The 19,753-nt window shown below is 54.9% G+C and overlaps 1 protein-coding gene across 2 annotated transcripts; it reads right to left on the bottom strand.

Moving 5' to 3' along the window:
- Positions 1 to 1,120: 1,120 nt before the first annotated feature.
- On the bottom strand, positions 1,121 to 15,095 carry PGF (placental growth factor). Of its 2 annotated transcripts, XM_010335294.3 has the most exons (7): positions 14,933 to 15,095; positions 13,676 to 13,718; positions 9,258 to 9,454; positions 8,428 to 8,504; positions 6,309 to 6,338; positions 6,142 to 6,204; positions 1,121 to 2,335 (listed from the first exon to the last, which is right to left on the bottom strand). In XM_010335294.3, exons 1-7 carry the CDS (start codon positions 15,005 to 15,007, stop codon positions 2,308 to 2,310), a joined length of 513 nt encoding a protein of 170 aa, XP_010333596.1. In that variant the 5' UTR covers positions 15,008 to 15,095; the 3' UTR covers positions 1,121 to 2,307. The 2 variants fall into 2 exon arrangements, with proteins under 2 accessions (XP_010333596.1, XP_010333597.1); XM_010335295.3 differs by lacking the exon at positions 6,142 to 6,204.
- Between the last annotated feature and the right edge of the window lie 4,658 nt (positions 15,096 to 19,753).

The raw sequence follows: 19,753 nt of genomic DNA, 5'->3' as shown, positions 1-19,753 counted from the left end.
TGCAGGTCAGAAGCAGATGGGAGTTTGGTAAATGGTTTGGATTTAAAAAAATAGGCCTGGCATAGTGGCTCACACCTGTCATCCCAGCACTTTGGGAGGCTGAGGCGGGCAGATCACAAGGTCAGGAGTTCAATTCAAGACCAGCCTGGCCATCATGGTGAAACCCTGACCCTACTAAAAATACAAAAATTAGCCAGGTATGGTGGCGGGTGCCTGTAATCCCAGCTACTCAGGAGGCTGAGGCAGGAGAATCGCTTGAATCTGGGAGGTGGAGGTTGCAGTGAGCTGAGATTGTGCCACTGCACTCCAGCCTGGGCGACAGAGTGAGACTCTGTTTCAAGAAAATATATTTTTTTAAAAAAAGGAAGATTTTTTTTTCATGCCAAAGCACTGGGGAGGAAGACAGAAGGAATTGGGAGTAAAAGGCAGAGAAATCAGGGCAGCATCTGCTGGTCCCTGTGTCCATGCGGCGGCCCGAGCACGCTGGAGGTGCTGCCATTCAGCGCCCTGAGACACAGCCAGCATGTCTCCCAGGAGGGCTGGAAAAGTTTCACTCTTGGTGCTGCTAAAAAGTGGCCCCTCCTCAACTTTGGAACCAAAACTACATCTTGGGAGCTTCTCGTTAGGGGAGGGGCGACCCCAGGGTACTGTAGGAGCAGGCCGGATGACCCCCCAGGGCAGCCTTGAAGTGGCCTCTATAGGAACAGTCTCAATCACCACCCAGGGCCACTGAGACTTGAGCCTGGGCCCCACTAGAAATGTGCAAAGCCAGAAGAGCCATCTAGCCAGGCTCCTCAGGTCAGAGATGAAACGCAGAGGCAGAGGGAAGCCCAGTGTCACTCGGTGAGTTACAAAGCCAGGCCTCTGACCCTCGTTTCTGACTCTTGACTTTCCATCAGCCATTTCACCTTCTTGGGCCTCAGCGTCCTCAGCTGTCAAAAGGAGGAAGGAAAGAGAAAGCTGACGTTGTCGTAAGCTGTGACATGCCCTCTCGTCGCCAGAGCGAGGCTTTTGAGAAGGTGCTGTGCCCTTCCTGTTATGCCCCTGTCCCTGGGTCTGCCCTGCTTCTGCTTCTGGCTGACGCTCACCGCCTGGGCAGACACACCCCCCAGATCAGCCGTTTCCACACTAGAATACTTTATTCAAGAGAATCTGGCTTGGCAGTCAGACGGCCCTGCAGGGGCAGCTTGTGGAAGTGCCAGGGCCCTCGGGCAACCTGCTCCCCTGCCACCGCCCTCAGCTGGGACACACAGGCTCCTCTCTTGGTGACCTCATCCCCATTGGCTGGGCTGCTCCTCATCCAGGCAGCTCTTTGTCCGATCCGGGGCCCACTCTGCACATCTCTCTTTTTAATTTTTTTTGAGATGGAGTCTCGCTCTTGTTGCCCAGGCTGGAGTGCGATGGTGTAATCTTGGCTCACCTTGAGCTCTGCCTCCTGGGTTCAAGCAATTCTCCTGTCTCAGCCTCCCAAGTAGCTGGGATTATAGGCACGCACTACCACGCCCGGCTAATTTTTTTGTATTTTTAGTAGAAACAGGGTTTCTCCACGTTGGTTAGGCTGGTCTTGAACTCCTGACCTCTTGATCCGCCCATCTCAGCCTCCCAAAGTGCTGGGATTACAGGTGTGAGCCACTGTGCCCGGCCTTGCACATGTCTCTTAGAGGGGGGCAGGATGGTGGTACCTTGTCCGGAAAGAACAATGTCCCAGCACAAGCAGGTATCAAAGTGTGAGGGGAGATCACAGGGGACAAGGAGTGGCAAAAAGGTTCTCCAGAGCTGAACGTTCCGATCTTCAGGGTGAAGAGCTACTGCCAAGAAGAGGGGGAAGTGGCTGGATCCCCTCCGCCCAATGCCCGCCTTCCCACCAGCCAGGCGGTGGTGGCCCCAGCAGGCTCCTCATCCCTTCTTTGGATAGGAGCTCCGAAAGCAAAGGCTGCTTGTCTGTGCAGAGCCCGAGGCCCAAGAACAGGCAGCAGGGCCCCATTCTCTCCTTCTCCAGGCCCTCGGAGACCCCCCAGGGCCTCTGGGGCCTAGCTTGCCCATCACGCGGCAACATGTCTTGCTTCCTCCCAAGTGGAAGCTCCCAGGGGTCTGTGGCTGGCTTCTCTCTTTCTCACACGTTGTTGAAGGCACTGAATTCCTGAGGGTCCCGTCCCTCCCTGCCCCTCGTCTTGGAGGGAGCGAGGCATTCAGCAGGGAAACAGCTGGCTAATAAATAGAGGGCAGGTACCAGCAGGAGGTCACTGAGTGTGTGACGATAATAAATACACGAGCCGGGTACGGGGTCTCTCTCCTCCGACGGGCCGGTTACCTCCGGGGAACAGCATCACCGCACCTGCCAGAGACCAAACACAGATGGACAGGCATCAGCACGCTGCAGGGGGCATGGTCTCCTCCCACGGAGGAGGGGGCAGGCCCAGAGGAGGAGCTGGGATAGGGAGCACGGGGAGGGTGCAGCGCTCCTGGGTCCCTGCTTGCCTCAGGTTGAGGAGAAGCTGGGAGCTACCCTTCACCAAGCACTTACCCAGGTGCCCAGCCCTGTGCCAAGGACCATCTTCTTAACTCTCAACAACCTTCCATGAGGAAGGCACCCTGACTATTCTTTTGAAGATAAGGAAACTGAGGCCCAGAGAGGTGAAGAAGCTTGCCTATGGTCACATGGCCAGAGCCACATTTGAACCTCATCACGCTTCAGGCAATCATGCCTCTTATTACTGTAAGACAGCAGTCTTCAAACAGGGGAGCAGGTTCTGCTAGATGCACGTGAAGCCTGAGTACTGACAGTTTTAAAGAAATCCATTTTCAGCCTCCAGGTCTACATTGCCTTAAAATCATTTTTGTGAGACAGTGGCTGAGATCTGCTTCTCTGGCCACAATGCTTTTCTCCTTTTTTTTTTTTTTTTTTTTTTTTTAGACGGAGTCTTGCTCCATCACCCAGGCTTGGAGCACAGTGGCATGATCTCGGCTCACTGCAAACTCTGCCTCCTGGGTTCAAGCACTTTTCCTGTCTCAGCCTCCTGAGTAGCTAGGATTACCAGCATACGCCACCATACGAGGCTAATTTTTATATTTTTAGTAGAGATGGTGTTTCACCTTGTTGGTCAGGCTGGTCTTGAACTCCTGACCTCAGGTGATCCACCCACCTCGGCCTCCCAAAGTGCTGGGATTACAGGCATGAACCACTGCGCCTGGCCACTTTTCTCCCTTTTGAAAGGAACATACCTTGCTCATTCTAAATCCTCATAAAGTGCTTTGCTGCCAGGTAAAAGTATTCTGGGGACATGAAAGAAAGGACAATTTGAGATATTGGTATAGGTCTTGAGAAATAAAATATGGCTAATGACTGGGTAACCAAGGCTTTCGATAAAATTGAAGAACAACTTAAAAGAATTGTCAGCCAGGATATCATGAGAAGTAATTTTTTCTTAGCAGAGCACCTTGAGATTTCTGGCAAATAACCTGGAAGGAGTTCAAGTCACTGAGTGACATCTAGTTCCATTTACTTATTTATGTGAACATGGTTTCTCAACCTTCTCATCAATAAAATATGATAAACAGGAATGAAATGAATACAGAATCCGGTCTCAGTCTGGCAGGAAGTAACATTCATTAATGGATTCATTCACTAATTGAAACGAGCGAGTCACATCTATCTCGTTGAGATGCATTCTCAATAAAATTGATTGTACTTTTATGTTGAACATTTATTAAAATAGGACGTATTTGTGCTGTTTTAACCAAATGGTGCTACTAAGAATTATCTTGATAATTTATTCCAGGAGAAAATTTAATTTAGGTTTGTGCTCACAGGAAATTTAAAATGATTCAAACTCATATATCATTTTTTTGTGGCAGATAAATAGGACAAGGTAATCAATAAAAGAATTCTGAAAATTAAAAGTACTGTTACACTAGGCTGAAATTCTGGGGGCAGGGAGTGAAATGGAAATATAAGCTCCAGGAAGAAAGAAACAATGTAAATATGTAATTATGAAAGGAGGTGTAGGCCGGGCGCGGTGGCTCAAGCCTGTAATCCCAGCACTTTGGGAGGCTGAGGCGGGTGGATCACGAGGTCGAGAGATCGAGACCAACCTGGTCAACATGGTGAAACCCCGTCTCTACTAAAAATACAAAAAAAAAAAAATTAGCTGGGCATGGTGGCGTGTGCCTATAATCCCAGCTACTCAGGAGGCTGAGGCAGGAGAATTGCCTGAACCCAGGAGGCGGAGGTTGCGGTGAGCCGAGATCGCGCCATTGCACTCCAGCCTGGGTAACAAGAGCGAAACTCCGTCTCAAAAAAAAAAAAAAAAAAAAAAAAAGAAAGGAGGTGTATTTTTTTTGCTTGTATATTTTTTTAAAAGTAGATGATGATGAGTAATTGGATGGCATATTTCATAGGATACATCTCAAGAGTGTATTACATAATAGCTTTGTATTAAAATATCAGCATTTCTAATATGCCAGAAATTATATCCTTTGTAATGACTTATACTTTTTTTTTTTTTTTAAGATAGGGTCTCGTTCCATCACCCAGGCTGAAGTGCAGTGGTTCGATCTTGGCTCACTGCAGCCTTGATCTCCCAGGCTCAGGTGATCCTCCCACCTCAGCCTCCTGAGTAGTTGGGAATATAGGCACAGTACCATGTCCAGCTAGTTTTTGTATTTATTTGTAGAGATGAGGTTTCACCATGTTGCCCAGGCTGGTCTTGAACTCCCAGCCTCAAGAGATCTGCTCACCTTGGCCTCCCAAAATGCTGGGATTACACGCATGACCTACTGAGCCTGGGCTGACTTATAATTCTGATGAAAATATTCAATGTCAACTTAAAAACATGCAAGGGAGCACATGGGCTTTTGGAATTCTTTTTTTTTTTTTTTTTGAGATGGAGTCTCCCTCTGTTGCTCGGGCTGGAGTGCAATGGCGTAATCTTGGCTCACTACAATCTCTGCCTCCCGGGTTCAAGAGATTTTTCTGCCTCAGCCTTCCACGTAGCTGGGATTAGAGGCAGGCGCCACCCTGCCTGGCTAATTTTGTAGTTTTAGTAGAGATAGGGTTGTACCATGTTGATCAGGCTGGTCTTGAACTCCTGACCTCAAGTGATCCACCTCCCTGGGCCTCCCAAAGGGTTGGGAATACAGGCGTGAGCCACCGCGCCTGGCCACTGTTGAAATTCTTTCAGAAGATTCCCAAGTGAAATGTCTGAAGACCACTGCCTTGGGAAATGGAGCTGTAGGACACTTTCTGCCTCAGCTGCTAGCTGGTAATGCAGCCCTGAATGGACTTCACTGTCAGCTCCTGCCCCAAATCACTACATGGGCCCAAAGAAGAGATGTGGGCATAAACCCCAGGGGGCCACATTCCTCAGGATCCCTGTCTCCATGGAGTGGGGCTCATGGGGTCAGGACTTGGGTCAACTCCACTCCACAGCACAAAATGGCTTCCTGGAGTCATGTGCAAGGAAGAGACGCAGCCCCTGAAGGAGGGCCACTGTGTGACTGCTTTACTGTGCGTGTGAAATATTTTCTTTTTTCTACTTATACCCACAGATTTGGGTTTTCCCTCCTCTAATCCTTCTTTCCCAGCCACACTCAGGCCTGGGGCTCCAGTCTGCTGCCCACCAGGTACTAAGTGGGTTAGAAGAAGCAAGGGTACCCGAAGGCAAAAATATTGGCCTGGGAGCCAGTGGCGAGGGGCACATGTTCCCCAGGGCTGCTGGGAAGTGACCCCAGACAACATCGCAGCTGATGACAGACTTTTCGTCACTAGAAGGTAAACACTAAAGTGCAGGAACTGTTTGTTTGCTCAGAGGTACTCGGCACACAGTAAGTGCTCGGTAAATGTTTGTAGAGTGACTGAATGTTTGCTGGACCTCCTGCTCTTCATCTGACACAGAGAAAAGCTAGGCTGAGAAAGGTGAAATGGTTCGTTCAAGGTCAATGGAAACCTAGGGCTAAGCCGGGACAAAAACCAAGGTCCTGATGCTTCAGGGGCCCTAGAGTCTTGAGGAGGCACAGCTCCTGTTCTGCTCCCAAGACTGGCCTCAGTTCTGCCTCTCCCCCTCCCCGACCTAACCCTGGCGGCAGGGCGGGGCTCCCCTTGGGCCCAGCCTCCTTGCCATCCCTGGGACCCCGCGCACTCACAGGTGGCAGTCTGTGGGTCTCTGCTTCTCTCTCCTCCTCTTCCCCCTGCCCTTGGGTCTCCTCCTGCAATAAGCCAAAAGCGTCAGGACAAGGTGGCTGGGGGCCCCCATGCTGGGACAGAGGTTGGCAGGCCCGAGATAGCCCCGAGCCCCAGCTAAGCCACTTACCTTTCTGGCTTCATTTTCTCCCGCAGAGGCCTAGGGAAACAGAGAGAGGGGCAGAAGAACGTTAGGAAAGCAGTAAGTGGGGCTCCCTGCCTCCCAGACCTGTCCCCTGCAACATCCTGCAGCTGACACTGACACCACTAGGGGGTAGCATGGAGCTGGCAAGGGAGAGGTGGCTGGAGCCTCTGGGCTTGGCGCCCGCTCCAGGCACGAGAGGGACAAATCAACCTTCTGGGGACCCCTGCCACTCGCTTCTGCACTCCTCAGCCTCTTGACATCAAATCTGGGGTCGTTTCTATCTGTTCTCTGATGCTTTTCCTCTCTCACTTTGTCCACTTTCCCCCCTTCCTTCCAGGGTGCATTCTGGGAATTTCCTCAAGGATAAGAGATGATGGCAAGGCAGTGGACTGGCTGCCTGTCAGGGCACAGCCCCCACCCCACCTGGAACAACACGGGAGTGAGCCACGGGGTGGGAGGCGGGGAAGGAGCATCAGCCCTGAAGTCACCAGGCATGTCCGGTCTCTGCCTCCCAGGTCTGTGGCTGTTGGCCCAGAAGCGAGAAGAAAGGTGTCCCTGTTGCCTGGCCACAGTCTCCCCCTGGGGAACAGGGGGTGGAGGCACGGGGCAGCTTGGTACCAGTCAGCTTTGGGACCAGGGCATGCTGCCCTCGGCTGCTTCCTCCCTTGGGAGCCAGGGCAAGCTACCAGGGCCTCTTGGGACTGTCCGGTTGTACCTCTCCATACTGGGCAAGTGAGGTTCCAGACTCTTGGAACCTCAGTCTCTTCATCTGCCTGTCCCCAGAGAGTGGTGGTCAGAGCAAAGGGGATGTAGAAGGTAGCTTTGGGTCAACACCCAGCATTGTGCCCAGGAGAGTTCATTACCGAGCGATTGTTACATGGCTAAGCTCTGGCTTGGAGGGAGCGGGGGGAAACAGGCTGAGGCAGGGCTCCCAGCACTGTCATAGTGAAGAAGGGCTAGATCCTGGGCTCAGATCCCCAAAAGGGCAGCCATAGCCCTGCCCAGGAGCCAAGGCCAAGCCTGGGGGCTATTAGAGAGCGTGGTCTCGGCCATGAGAGGTAGCCTGAAAAATGAAGGCTTAGGAGCTACGTCAGGGCTCAGAATCCCTCCTCCCACACTCACTAGCTGTGGTCAGTCATGAAACTATTGAGCCTTGATTTTCTCATCTATAAAATGGGGATGACAATAGCATCTACCTCCTAGGGTTGTTAGGAGAGCAGGGACCTTGCTCGCCACTGCATGCCAAGCATCTAAGACAGGGTCTGGCATGCAGTAGGTGCTCAATAAATGTATGTGACTAAATGAGAAACATTCAAGTGCCTCCTGTGGGCCTAGGCACAGAACAGGTACACAGTAAGTGGTGGTCTTCCCTCCTCCTGCCCTGGCTAGGGTTCTGGACTTCTAGTCTGGTGCCTTCATCCATGGCCCAGTGGTGCCAGGAGCAGTGGCTCAGCCCATTCCTCTCTTCCCTGAACCTGGTTGGCAGTGCCAGGCCTGTTGCTCCTGCTAACCAATGTTCCAAGTGCCCTGGGCACAAGGCAGCAAGACTGGTGCCAGTCAGAAGCTCTGTGGACTGGGAGGGGGTGTAGTGGGAATGCCACGACACCAAGGAAATCGTGGTGCCACCCTTCACCCGCCCGTTTTCTACCCGAGCTTGTGCTTCTTGCTGCTTCTCAGCCCAGTTTGCCCCCTCCTGTGGGTGCACAGCTTAGCCCAGAGCTAAGTCCAGACTTGCAATGTCTCTGCCTCCAGGCACTTCTTCCAGAGGCCCGCGGCAGCTGCCTCTCGTCCCCAGGGAAGGGGAACGACATGCACCGGACCCCTGTGAGTCTGGGAGGGATCCACGCTCTCTCTTCCCTTGTGGTATCTCAACAGCTGTACCCCAGCTGCTGGGACCAGCTCCTTTGGCAAAATTGGCTGGTGGGGGTGCAAAATGAATGGCAGCCACCCCTGGTCCTGCTCTCTTGGTCTCCCTCAGCCTGGAAAAAAGTGCAGCCTGCAGCAGGGATAGGTGGCCTTTGCCTCAGCCCTGGGACCCATCTTTGCTGAGGCTGCCAAGGGCATGGGAGCCTTTCCCTGCTACCCGCCCCACCCCGAGACCTACCGGCATTCGCAGCGCACGTGCTGAGAGAACGCCAGCTCCACGTAGGACGGCCGGTCCCCAGAGCCAATCTTTAGGAGCTGAAGGAAGAAAGAGTTGATGCCTGTATTGGGGAGTGGCCGGTGAGTTTCAGGCACTCTCCTCTCTCTCTTTGTAAGGAGAACCCGACTCTGTTTCCTGCTAACCTGTAAACTACAGCCCTCATTCCACTCTGAGCATGGGGCAAACAGCTCTCCCACCTGCATGGGGATCTGAGGGAGGCCCCTGTCCCTCCCTATGCAGGGGAAACTAACAGCAATAGCGCAGGAAAGGGGCCCGTGTTCTGGAGTCAGAGAGACCCGTGTTCAGATCTTGATTCCTTTCCCCGCTGAACAAGTGAAATAACATCTCTGCACCTTGAGTTCCTCATCTGTGAAATGGGAATGATGCCAGCCTTGAAGGACTGAATGACATACCACTTGTGGCACGCCTAGGACAGTGCTTGGCATTACTAAGTGCCCAATAAACCACTGCGTGTGTGACATGTTAATTGCGCTTGCTTGAAGAGGCACCAAATGCTCCTTGTGTCAAAGGGGACTTTCATCTGGGCAGATTTCTTTCTAGCTTTAACTAGATACCCCGAGTCTTGGGATAGGGCTCAGCGTGAGGCTGAGAACGCTGGTGGGGGGAGAGGCAAGCGGGCTCGGAGCCGTCAGGGAGTTCGGGGTCTGGGGTAGCAGGAGCACTGGCCTGGGAATCAGCTTCCAGTCCTGGGACCTTGGCCTCTCTCCTTCCCTCTCCAGGTCCCTTCCAGGGGCAGAGTCAGTGGCCCCCTGGGCGGGGTGTGGACCTACCTGCATGGTGACGTTGACCGTCTCCACCGGCACACAGTGCAGGTTCTCATCACCGCAGCAGCCAGTGCAGCGCAGCAGGGAGACGCAGGACGGGCTGAACATGTGCTCCACCTCACTGGGGTACTCGGACACGATGTCCACCAGCCTCTCCAGCGCCCGGCAGTAGCTGCGGCCCCACACTTCCTGGAAGGGCACCACTGCGAGGAGGCAGGGAGGCTGGGTCAGGCCAGCAGAGACCTGCCCCTTGAAGCCCCAGACGTGGCTCCCCAGGCCCTGCTGGCCTTCCAGGTTCAGCCCCTAGCCCCATCCGAGTTCCCTCGACTCTGAACTTCTGATGTGATCCCTCCGGAATGCCTGCGAGCCCCTCAGCTCATCTGCTGGATGGAAATCCCCAAGGAACAGAATCTCTCAAGGCCCAAGCTCTGCTCTGTCCTCAGCTCAGGCACCCATATCCGCTTTGGCTCCCTGGAGTTTCAAGGAGTGTAGCCCTGGAAGCTGTCCAGGCCCTCTCAATCTTTCTCAAACCCCACCTGGTAATTCCTCCACCTTGGGGAACTTGCAGGAAACAGTGATTTCTGGAGTCACGCAGGGAGGCTTGGCCTTCCCTATTCCTTTGCTCAAACACCTTCCATGGCTCCCTCATTTCCTGCCCTACTCTGCCAGCTCCTCTGCCTGGTGACCAAGACCACATCCAGCAATGTGGCCCGACCCTCCTCTCCATTCGGTCCGAGCGGCGCTCACACTGAGACACGGCAGCACCACACCCACTCCCAGCTGCGGGCTTGTGCACTCTGCAGCCCCTATAGCTGCTGTTCTTTCCCCTCCTCTCAGTTCTATCCAGAAAAGCCCACCCTCCCTTTTCCAAGGCCCGCCTCTCCACCTCCTCTCTGAAGCCTTCCCCAGATGTTTCAGTGTGCACAGATGAGCCTCTTTTGAGCACCGCTTGGCCCCGAGGGGTTGCCTTATCTCCGTCCTTGGTGGCTCTTATCTCCTTTACGACCAGCTCGAGGCTCTATGAGGACAGAGATGGATGCTCCCGTAAACACACGCTAAGTCATTCTTGGTTGATTAGATGACAAGTCACTGATGGTCATCCGGGACATCCCTGACCCCCATGATGTCCTGGGGATTGTGAATAGGATCTTCTGGGAGCTGATCTCAAATCTCTCAAAAGATGCTGCTCTTTAGGGGTAGGCCTGGGGTCAGGCCCCAGACAGAGGCCCATAGGGAGAGTGGCCGGAGTCAGAGACCTGGCTTCCAGTCCCGGCCCTACACTGGCTGTGTGATCTTGGGGAGATCACTTAACCTTTCTGGGTAGATCAGTTTCCTCGGCTGGGGAAAAAGAAGGTTGGGAATAAATGGTTGCTATGGTCTTTCACAGACCAGCCGCCCGTGAATCAGTGCCTGCAACTCAGCCCAGCCCCGAGCGCATGGACAGAGAAACAGCCTGGGCCTGGGTCATCCTGCTCTGCATCTGATGGTCATTGTCAGCTGCTGGGGAAGACTGTGGACCTAGCTCACCGGGGGCCCTGCAGCCTCCCCATGGAACAATGAATGGCCTCTCCTGGCAACCCCTCACATCTTCCATGCCTCTGCCTAGGAGGCAGAAGGGGCCAAAGTCCGTTCTGCTGAGCCAGTGAGGACATGAGCCTCCTGGTAATCTCAGAAGAAAAATAAACTTCAGTCCTAGCAGAGGCCCCAGGGAAAGGCTGCAAGCTGGTGGAAAATACCCAGAGGTGATGTGTCCAGGCTAGGCACTCAGAGGCAATAAACGGTGCTTATCTGCTTGTGTGTTCTCCGATCTGCCTTGCTCTGCTTAGAGGACACTAGGGCTGGGCTAGGGGCTGGCAGTGGGGAGAATCCACAGGACTCCCCTGACTCTACCTCTCCACGCCACTGCACACTGCCCTGGAACCCAGTGGGAAGCAAGGCCTCCCTCCCCAAAGGTGCCCAAAGTGCAGGGAAGCCTGCCTTCGCAATCCAGGGTCAGAGAGCACCTCCCTATCACCAGCTCCTTGAGCTGTGTGTTTAGTTTAAAATCTTCATGAGCGCTACGTGACTCTGAACGTTTAATCTCCACCTTGGAAAACATAAATAACAGCTGAGGAATAACGAGCTGCGAAAGCACCACAGAAGAGTCAGGCTCCTGCCCTGGGTCCAGCCGTCAGGGAGGGGACAGCAGCAGAGAAGGGGCACCCTGGTGCCCTCCCATCCTGCGAACAGACGCCCACCCAGCCGGACTGTGGGGCCATGGCCACCTTCGGCAGAGCTGCTGGGCCCTGGCGGCAGAAGAAGAGATTTCCTTTCCTCACCCCACGTCCCACCATGCAGGCTTGGGGCCCTGAAACCCTGGAATCTGCCACTTTCCAGGCCGTGACCGAACCGTGTTGGGGGAGAGCAGAGGAGGAGATGGGCTGGAGCCTGGTTTACCTGGCAGCCACCAGGAAAGAGGGCAGTTCATCCCCAGGCCCCGTATGGGTGCGTGGGAGAAACAAAGGGAGTGCAGCCACCGCTCCCAGATGTGTCCCTCAGGAAAGAGCTCCCCGCTCAGCTGTCCCCGGGAGCACTTCCGCTGGCCCCAGACCTGCTCCAGATGGGGGTGAGGGTGAGAGCAACGGGAAGCTATGGCCCGCTCAGGCACTGCCAGGGCTGGGTGGTCCCCCAGGGCTCCCTGGGGCCCTCAGCTCTCTCGCCAGCTTTGTGGGTGAGCCTCCCACCTGCCTACCCACTGCCTGGGATAGGGGATACCCAAGAAGGGACATGCTTCATCCTGAGAGCAAGTTTCTGTGGAGGGCACTGGGGAGGGGGCCACAGGGCTGGGCAGAGCCACTGGCAACCAGCCCAAGTCCACAGGTGTCCTCTCCATGGTCCCCAGCAGGGCACACAGGCAGCCTGTCACGAGGGACACCCTGCTCATGCCCGCTCAGCCACGGAGCTATTGGGAGAACTTGGTTCTGCCACTCTCAGAAATGAGAAGTATCCGAGGCTTGGGGCGACCCCCAGGGCCTCCCTGACCCTCAGGTCCTGCATCTGTAAAACATGGAGTACAGCGCCTTCCTACCCGCAGCCTGCGGTCAGGACAGAACGACAGAAAATGCCCAGCACTGTTACCCTGAATAGTAACAATCGACGCCCACGGCTGGCCATGCTGTCTCTTGCTCTGGAGGGGATGACATTTTCAGATTTTGAGAGCTGGGATGCAAAGCCCACTGCGCTTCTCCTGGTCAGAATGCAGGCTCCCTGACCGACGAGTGCGACAGGAGAGAGGACCTAACGAATCTACACTTCCAGGCTTCCTCGCCTTGAATCCTGGGTGGTATGTACACCCATTTCTCCTCCCTGGAGTCAGAGAACAGGTCCCTTTTCCAATCTTGGAAAAGGAAGAAACCATAGACATCACATAGTCTAAGGCTCCCATTTCACAGATGAAGAAACTGAGCATCTACGGTAGCTGTGGCCTGACCTACACCAAAAGCACTGGAAAGGGCATGGTGTGGAGGTAGGGGATGGGTCCTTCCCCAAATCCCAAGGAGCAGAATATTGTGCCGGTTCCAGAGACACAGCAAGGGAGGCATCAGTGAAGTCAAGGGCAGCTGCCTCCTCAACCTGCTCAGGGGTCTAGGGGCCTGAGCCTTCGGTGTCAGAGGATGGCCAGGCCCAGGAGAGGCTGGCTGCCATGCAGGCAGGCCAGCAGAGGGTGTTCCCAGCACGCAGATGGCTATCACGCGTGTGCGTGTGCATGTCCCTACACGCCCCCTCTCCCACGGCACATGGGAAGCCTCAGAGGTGGTGTGTGGCCGCTCTGCACGTCTTAGAGAGGCAGGGAGGGAGGAGCGAGGCAGGGGGCCTGGCATGGGCCTCCTGCCTTCTGCACGTATGTCTCTTTGGCAAACGTCTCGTTGCACTTTGAAGATTCCCTCTTGATGCAACTAGGGCAGGGAGTGGAGGGGCCAGGGAGGGCGCGACTCGTGTTCTGTCTGTTTATAATCAATGGAAAGGCATGGTCAGATCCCAGCAGTTCCTCCAGGGCTGGGCTGCTGGGGAGGGCCCCTCCCGTCTCCCTGATCCTCTTGACTGCCCACTGCATCCAGCTCCCAGATCCCATTCTGGCCTCTGGTACTCGCTGCCCACCCTGTCCTGCAAGACCCCATCCATACCCTGAAATCACGCTGGGGAAGGGCTCTGAGCCCCCTGGATGAACGCTAGCTATCCTGGCCCCAGCCCCACTCTCTGTATGCTGGTGACCCCGGCCCATACCTCTCCCGTCTCTGGGCCAATGTTATCAGCCAGGATGTCTACATTGTAAGCTCTCCCCAACTTTTATCAACCTATACCCACACTTCATACCACACCTGGCTTTAGAGGAAGGAAGAGAGAGGCTTGAGGAGCACACATACCCCCCAGTCTGGCCAGCTTACCTTCCACCTCTGACGAGCCATTCCCAGCAGACAAGGCCCATTGCTGTGGACAGAGAGGTGCAGAGATGAGCTGGGTACACCTTGGGGCTCTGCATTCTTGGGCCAAGTGTGATGGCAAGAAGCTAGGAGCCCCTCTGGGTTCCTTCCCACTTGCCACACATGCTGTGCCCTGTCTCAGGGCAGCTTGAGTACAACTAAAAACCCACTGAGCCCTGGGCCAGGTAAGGTCCCCCACCCCTCTCTAGCCTCAGTTTCCCTCATTTGGGAAAGGATGGAAGCCAGAAGCTCCTAGAGACCCTTGGTCTGCTGTGTCCTCAAGATCTTCCAATCCTGCGGGTCTCCCTCCTACCCAGCCCCCAGGCCAACCCTGCTGGGCCCTGCACCACCCGCCTTGGCTGGGTGCCAGAGCCCAGGAGGAGGTGATCAGCTGGTGGGAGCTGAGGGGCTGCAGAGGGTGGCGCCATGAGCTGGTGCAGCCAGCCGGTAACGTTACACCTCTGGCCAGCCCTGCGGCAGGCAGTCGGATGGCTGGGGCTGCTTGGGCTCCTCAGGGACTGCCCAGCCCACTCCTCTTGGGCTAGGGCTGGGGACTCCCAGGGCAGCCGGACAACGCAGTGGGAAGGGAGCTCACTGGCTTTGTCAGGATTTCGCTGCCCAAGCTGGCTCCCAGCCAGACTCACCCGGCTCCTGGGAAAAGGGCCCTGCTCACTTCCCCAGGCCCTGCACTCAGGACCTCCGGCCACCCACCCAGGACAGAAGGCACAGCGGGACCCCTTGTCTGGTCCCTGGCCCACCCAGGAGCCCACAGCCCAGTCCTGAGCCCTGCTGGGGGGAGGGCCCAGCCTCCCCACCATCAGACTCTTCAGCTGGTTCCCCCACCACCCCCACCAGGCCAGGTCAGAGGTCCTGGGGACGCCTGGCTGGCCAAGGGGCCTCGACCCTGACCACAAGGCCAGGGACCCGCCTGGGATTAGTGGACAGATGCTTTTAGCAAAGCCACCAGGGCTCCAGGGGCCAGACAGGAAACCTCCCTCCCTCCCTGTGGCTTCCCTGCCCCCACCAAGACAGCCCCCAGGACCTGGGGACAGCCAGACTGAGATCTCTTCCCAAAGGAAAGAAGTGCAGCCTGGCCTTTAGGAAGTGTGTGGACATCCTTGGAGTTGCTGCTCCCTGGAGCGGGTCTGTGATTTCGGAGTCCCCTTGCAGTGCTGGGGCGGGGAGATCAGGGGAGCCGGGCTAGGTGCGGGTAGCTCTTACCTGGGGGGGCACAGCAGGCAGCGCCAGCCCGGCCAGGAGCTGCAGGAAGCAAGGGAATAGCCTCATGGCCGGCATCTTCTCAGACGTCCCGAGCCAGGGGGCTCCGAGGGAAAACCACCACGCTCATCCCCCGGGGAGCCCCTGGCACAGGACGAGAAGAGCTGAGTAGGGGGCTGGATGCCCCCCTCACTGCTGCCCCGAGGCCCCGGCTGGTGGTTCCAGCATCTTCTGGAAGCCGGGAAGAGTCGGCAGCCCTCAGGTAAGGCTGTGGCTGGGGAACCCGACGGGGAGCGGCCCGGCGGGGCGGGGCGCCAAGGAGCAGGCGGGTCCCGGGGAGGGTCCGTCGGGCGCCCAGTGCCACCCCAGGTCCTCCCGTGGCTGGGCGGCCGTCCGAAGATGCAGCTTCCTCCGCAGACAGCAGCTCCCTTCTGGGACTGCAGCCGGTCCGCGCCTGGGTTTCAGGGGCTGAGCCGGGGCGGGGCTCCGGGCCGGCCCCGCCCACCGCAGACGAGGTTCGCGAGCCGAGTTCCCGGAGCGCCCTGCCCGCCGGCTGCGCGGGAGTCCGCAGTGCGTGCGAGGGGCGCTGGCCAGGTCCGGACACCTCGCCGAGCCCAGCCCGCAGCTCCCCGGGCCGCGCGGCGCCCTCCCATAGGCCCACGGCCCGGCTCCGGCTCTGGGGGCCGCCACCTGGGATGGAGGCATCCAGGTGTGGAGCTCAGCGCCTGCCGTCAAGGCTCATGATCTAGCGGCCTCTGCAGGAAGGGCAGTCCCGGATCCCTGGGAAGGCAGCCGTGCCCACGCCCCCGGGGGCCAAGGGATTCCCAGCCCCATTATACAGATGAAGAAACCGAGGGTCCGAGAGGGTCCCTTCCTGCATATGTCTAATGGGCATAGGCATTCTTGGAAAGTGTGTGTGTGTTGTGTGTTGTGTGTGTGTGCGCGCCTGTGTGTCCGAGGAATTGGCAGAGACAAAACCCAAGCCTACGTGACTCCAGAACCGTCTCTCACCCGACCCACCGTCTTCCTAGCTAGGCACTGACATCGTGGGCCGCCCACGGGAAACCCCTCAGGGCACCTGGCTGGAGAATCAGGCCTGTTGCCTTCTTGGGAAACAGTCTTCTCAGGCCCTCCCCGCAGGGCCAGCCCCTTGGGGTGGAGAGTGGCCTCACCTAGGTATCTCCTCCTGGTCCCTGGCCGTGGCGGAACTGTTTCGCTGCGCTGGGGTCCCTGTGCATCTGCGCATGTGCTTGGGCATTTGCGAGTCTGTGAATATCCACGTGTGCTGTGTGTCCGAGCCTCTGTGTGGTCTGAGTGTCTGCGTGTAACTACTGTACATCCAGATACCACTCTGTGTGGGGGTCAGGTCTCTCCGTACCTCTGTATGCTTGTGTGATTGTACGTGTCCGCTGTGTGTCTGGGTGTGTCTGGAAGTGTCTAAATGTGTATCTTTCAGTGGGCCTGTGAGTCTGCCTGCCTGCCTCTCTCTGCGTATGTCCGTCTCTGTGTGTGAAGACTGTGCCTCTCTCTGTGCGTTTGTGTGTGCCTCCCTTAGTTCTGGATCTTTCTTTATCACCACCCCTCTCACTGCCTTCTGTGTCCGGCTCCTAGGCTGCAGGAACCTGGCAGGATTGGGAGTCACGAGTTGGCTGGGCCTGGGGCTGGTGGGTGGCTGTGGGGGAGGAGGGAGGCCTGGGAAGTGGCCACTAGAGCTCACATTCCAGCCAGGAGCAGGGAGGCCAGGGCAGCCCCAGCTCTCACCCCAGTGACCTCTGCGTCCGCTGCCTGCCTGCCCACCCACGAGGGGCTGCCAGAGATGCGGCCTCCCTGCCTGGCCAGCCCTAAGCCTGGAGATTCAGGAGGCAGGGGCCAGTCACCGGCTGGCTCAGCGGGGTCTGCAAGGAACATTCTGACGAGCTTCAACAAGCTGGGGTTCTTAGGGCAGACAACTCCTTGCTGGGCCCAGGGTCGTTGTGGAGGGTCACTGTGCATGTGTATGAGGGTGAGTAGGTGTGTGTTTGTGCATATCTTTATCATATATGTTGCCCATAACATCTTTGTATACATATGCATGTGTTTGTGTCTTCAGTTTGGGTATGGATTTGTGTAATGTCGGCACAGGTGTGTATTGTGTAAAAGTGTGTGTTTGTGTGCTTAAGTATCTGCATTGTATAAGCTTGTCTATAACTGAGTGTTTCTAGCACTTATGCATGGGATGTGTATATTGAGAATATGTTTGTATTCTTTTTTTTTTTTTTTCTGAGACAGAGTCTTGCTCTGTTGCCCAGGCTGAAGGACAATGGTACAATCTCAGCTCACTGCAAATCTGCCTCTTGGGTTCAAGTGATTCTTGTGCCTCAACCTCCCAAGTAGCTGGGATTACAGGTGTATACCACCATGCCTGGCTACATTTTGTATTTTTAGTAAAGACAGGGTTTTGTCATGTTGGCCAGACTGGTCACAAACTCCTGGCTTCAAGTGATCCACCCACTTCAGCCTCCCAAAGTGCTGGGATTACAGGCGTGAGCCACCGTGCCTGGCTTGTATTCATTGATTTGTTTTTTCATTCAGCACATATTGCCTGAGCCCTACTCTGCTCTAGGCACTGCTCTAGGTGCTAGGGATATGATATGGAGGGTCCCTCTAAATTTACGTTCATGGAGTAGGGACATACCCATGGCTGGGGATGCTGAGGCTCTCTTTCCTGAGTGAACACAACACATCGGGCAACATCTGTGGTTTCCACAAGTGCACCTCAGTCTTTTGTCACTAAACCGAGACCATACCCTTCTCAACCCAGCTTCCTGGGTTGTAAGATGAATTAGCCAAGGGCAAGGTTGGTGGCAATGACCAGGAAGTCTCCACCGTTTCCATGGACTGATCACGGTTTGTTCTTGCTCACATCCAATCCGAGCAGCTGTGCTAGTAGTTCAGCTCCCTTGGTTGGTTTTTGGTTTTTTGTTTTTAATTTTTTACATTTAAATTTAAATTTTTAGAGACAAGGTCTCGCTCTCTCTTCCAGGCTACAGTGCAGTGGTATGATCACAGCTCACTGCAGCCTCTAACTCCTAGGCAAGGGATCCTGCTGCCTCAGCCTCCAGAATAACTGGGACTACAGCTGTGTGCCACCACGCCCAGTTAATTTAAAAACTTTTTTTTGACCAGGTGCGGTGGTTCACGCCTGTAATCCCAGCACTTTGGGAAGCCAAGGCGGGCATATCATGTGGTCAGAAGATTGAGACCATCCTGGCCAACATGGTGAAACCCTGTCTGTACTAAAAATACAAACATTAGCCAGCCGTGGTGGTGTCTACCTGTAATCCCAGCTGCTGGGGAGGCTGAGGCAGGAGAATTCGCTTGAACCCAGGAGGCAGAAGTTGCAGTGAGCTGAGATTGTGCCACTGAATTCCAACGTGGTGACAGAGCAAGACTCCATCTCAAAAAAAAAAAAAAAGAAAAAAGAAAGTTAATATTAAAGTGTAGTTGGCTTCAGAACTAGCTATTGCTGCAATTGAAAAAGCTTTTTCTGATTTTTTTTTGGTAAAGATGGGATCTTGCCATCTTGCCCAGGCTGTGCTCCCTTGTACGGTGGCCCCACTATTGACCAGCCACATCGCCTCAAGCAGCTTCCTTTGCTTTCCGAGCCCCAGCTTCTGCCATCTGTAAGAGTGGAAATGATAACTGCACTGACCTCATAGGCTTGTGTGAGGACTGAGAAAGCATCTGTGATGCAAGACATGGTGGCGGTTAGGCATGATTTCTAATTTAATTTTTGACTTGTGTTAGAGAAATAAAAATACTACATCTAGGCCAGGCACAGTGGTTTACGCCTGTAATCCCAGCACTTTGGGAGACCGGGGTGGACAGATCACCTGAGGTTGGGAGTTCGAGACCAGCCTGGCCAACATGGTGAAACCCCGTCTTTACTAAAAATACAAAATCAGCCAGGTATGGTGGCAGGTGCCTGTAATCCCAGCTACTTGGGAGGCTGGGGCAGGAGAATTGCTTGAACTTAGGAGGCAGAGATTGCAGTGAGCCGAGATAGTGCCTCTGCACTCCAGGCCGGGAGACAGAGCAAGACTCCATCTCAAAAAGAAAGAAAAAAGAAAAAACTATGGTTACAGAGCTGAGTCCTGTAGCATGGACATGAGATAGAAAATAAAGAATCTTATGCTTCTGCCCATGGCAGTGGAGAAAGGAAATGGAGCGATCTGCATAGGCGCACACAACACTAATTCTCACCATCACAGTGCAGGCAGTCTGTCCTCAACTGTCACTGAAGCCCTTAAGTAGAGCCAGGTGCTGAGGGGGTGGCAGAATCAGTGCCCACAGCTCAACACCTCACTATTTATTACCATGATCACTTGCCATTGTTTCAGGAGGAGAAATAAAATTTGTTGAACCCCTATTATGTGCCAAACAGCGTACCTGGTGCTCTAACTACCTTGACTCATTGAATTCTGATCACAGCCCTGTAGTGATAGGTTTTCATGATTTCCATTTTGAAGATGGAAAGATGGAGCCCAGGGACGTTTATGTAATTTTCCAGTACTCACATCATTAACTAATAAAAGAGAAACAGTGATGGGGATCAAGCCGAGATCTTTCCCCAAAGGTCTTTCTGGTGAACCTGAGCTGTAGCTCCCAACGTGACTGTAAGGAGGTTGAAGGTAGGGGCTGATGTCTTGAGCCGCTTCTGGGTCTTCCCCATGCTGGAACAGAATGGATGCTCGATAAACTTGGGATGGTTGATGTGTGGGAGGAAGAAGCCCTGATCCTAGATGCTGACATGAGGGGCTGGCTGTAGAAACACGAGGCCATGGC

Source organism: Saimiri boliviensis, chromosome 2 (assembly GCF_048565385.1).
Source record: "Saimiri boliviensis isolate mSaiBol1 chromosome 2, mSaiBol1.pri, whole genome shotgun sequence".
NCBI lineage: Eukaryota > Metazoa > Chordata > Mammalia > Primates > Cebidae > Saimiri > Saimiri boliviensis.
This window is presented reverse-complemented; position numbering and strand designations above follow the sequence as displayed.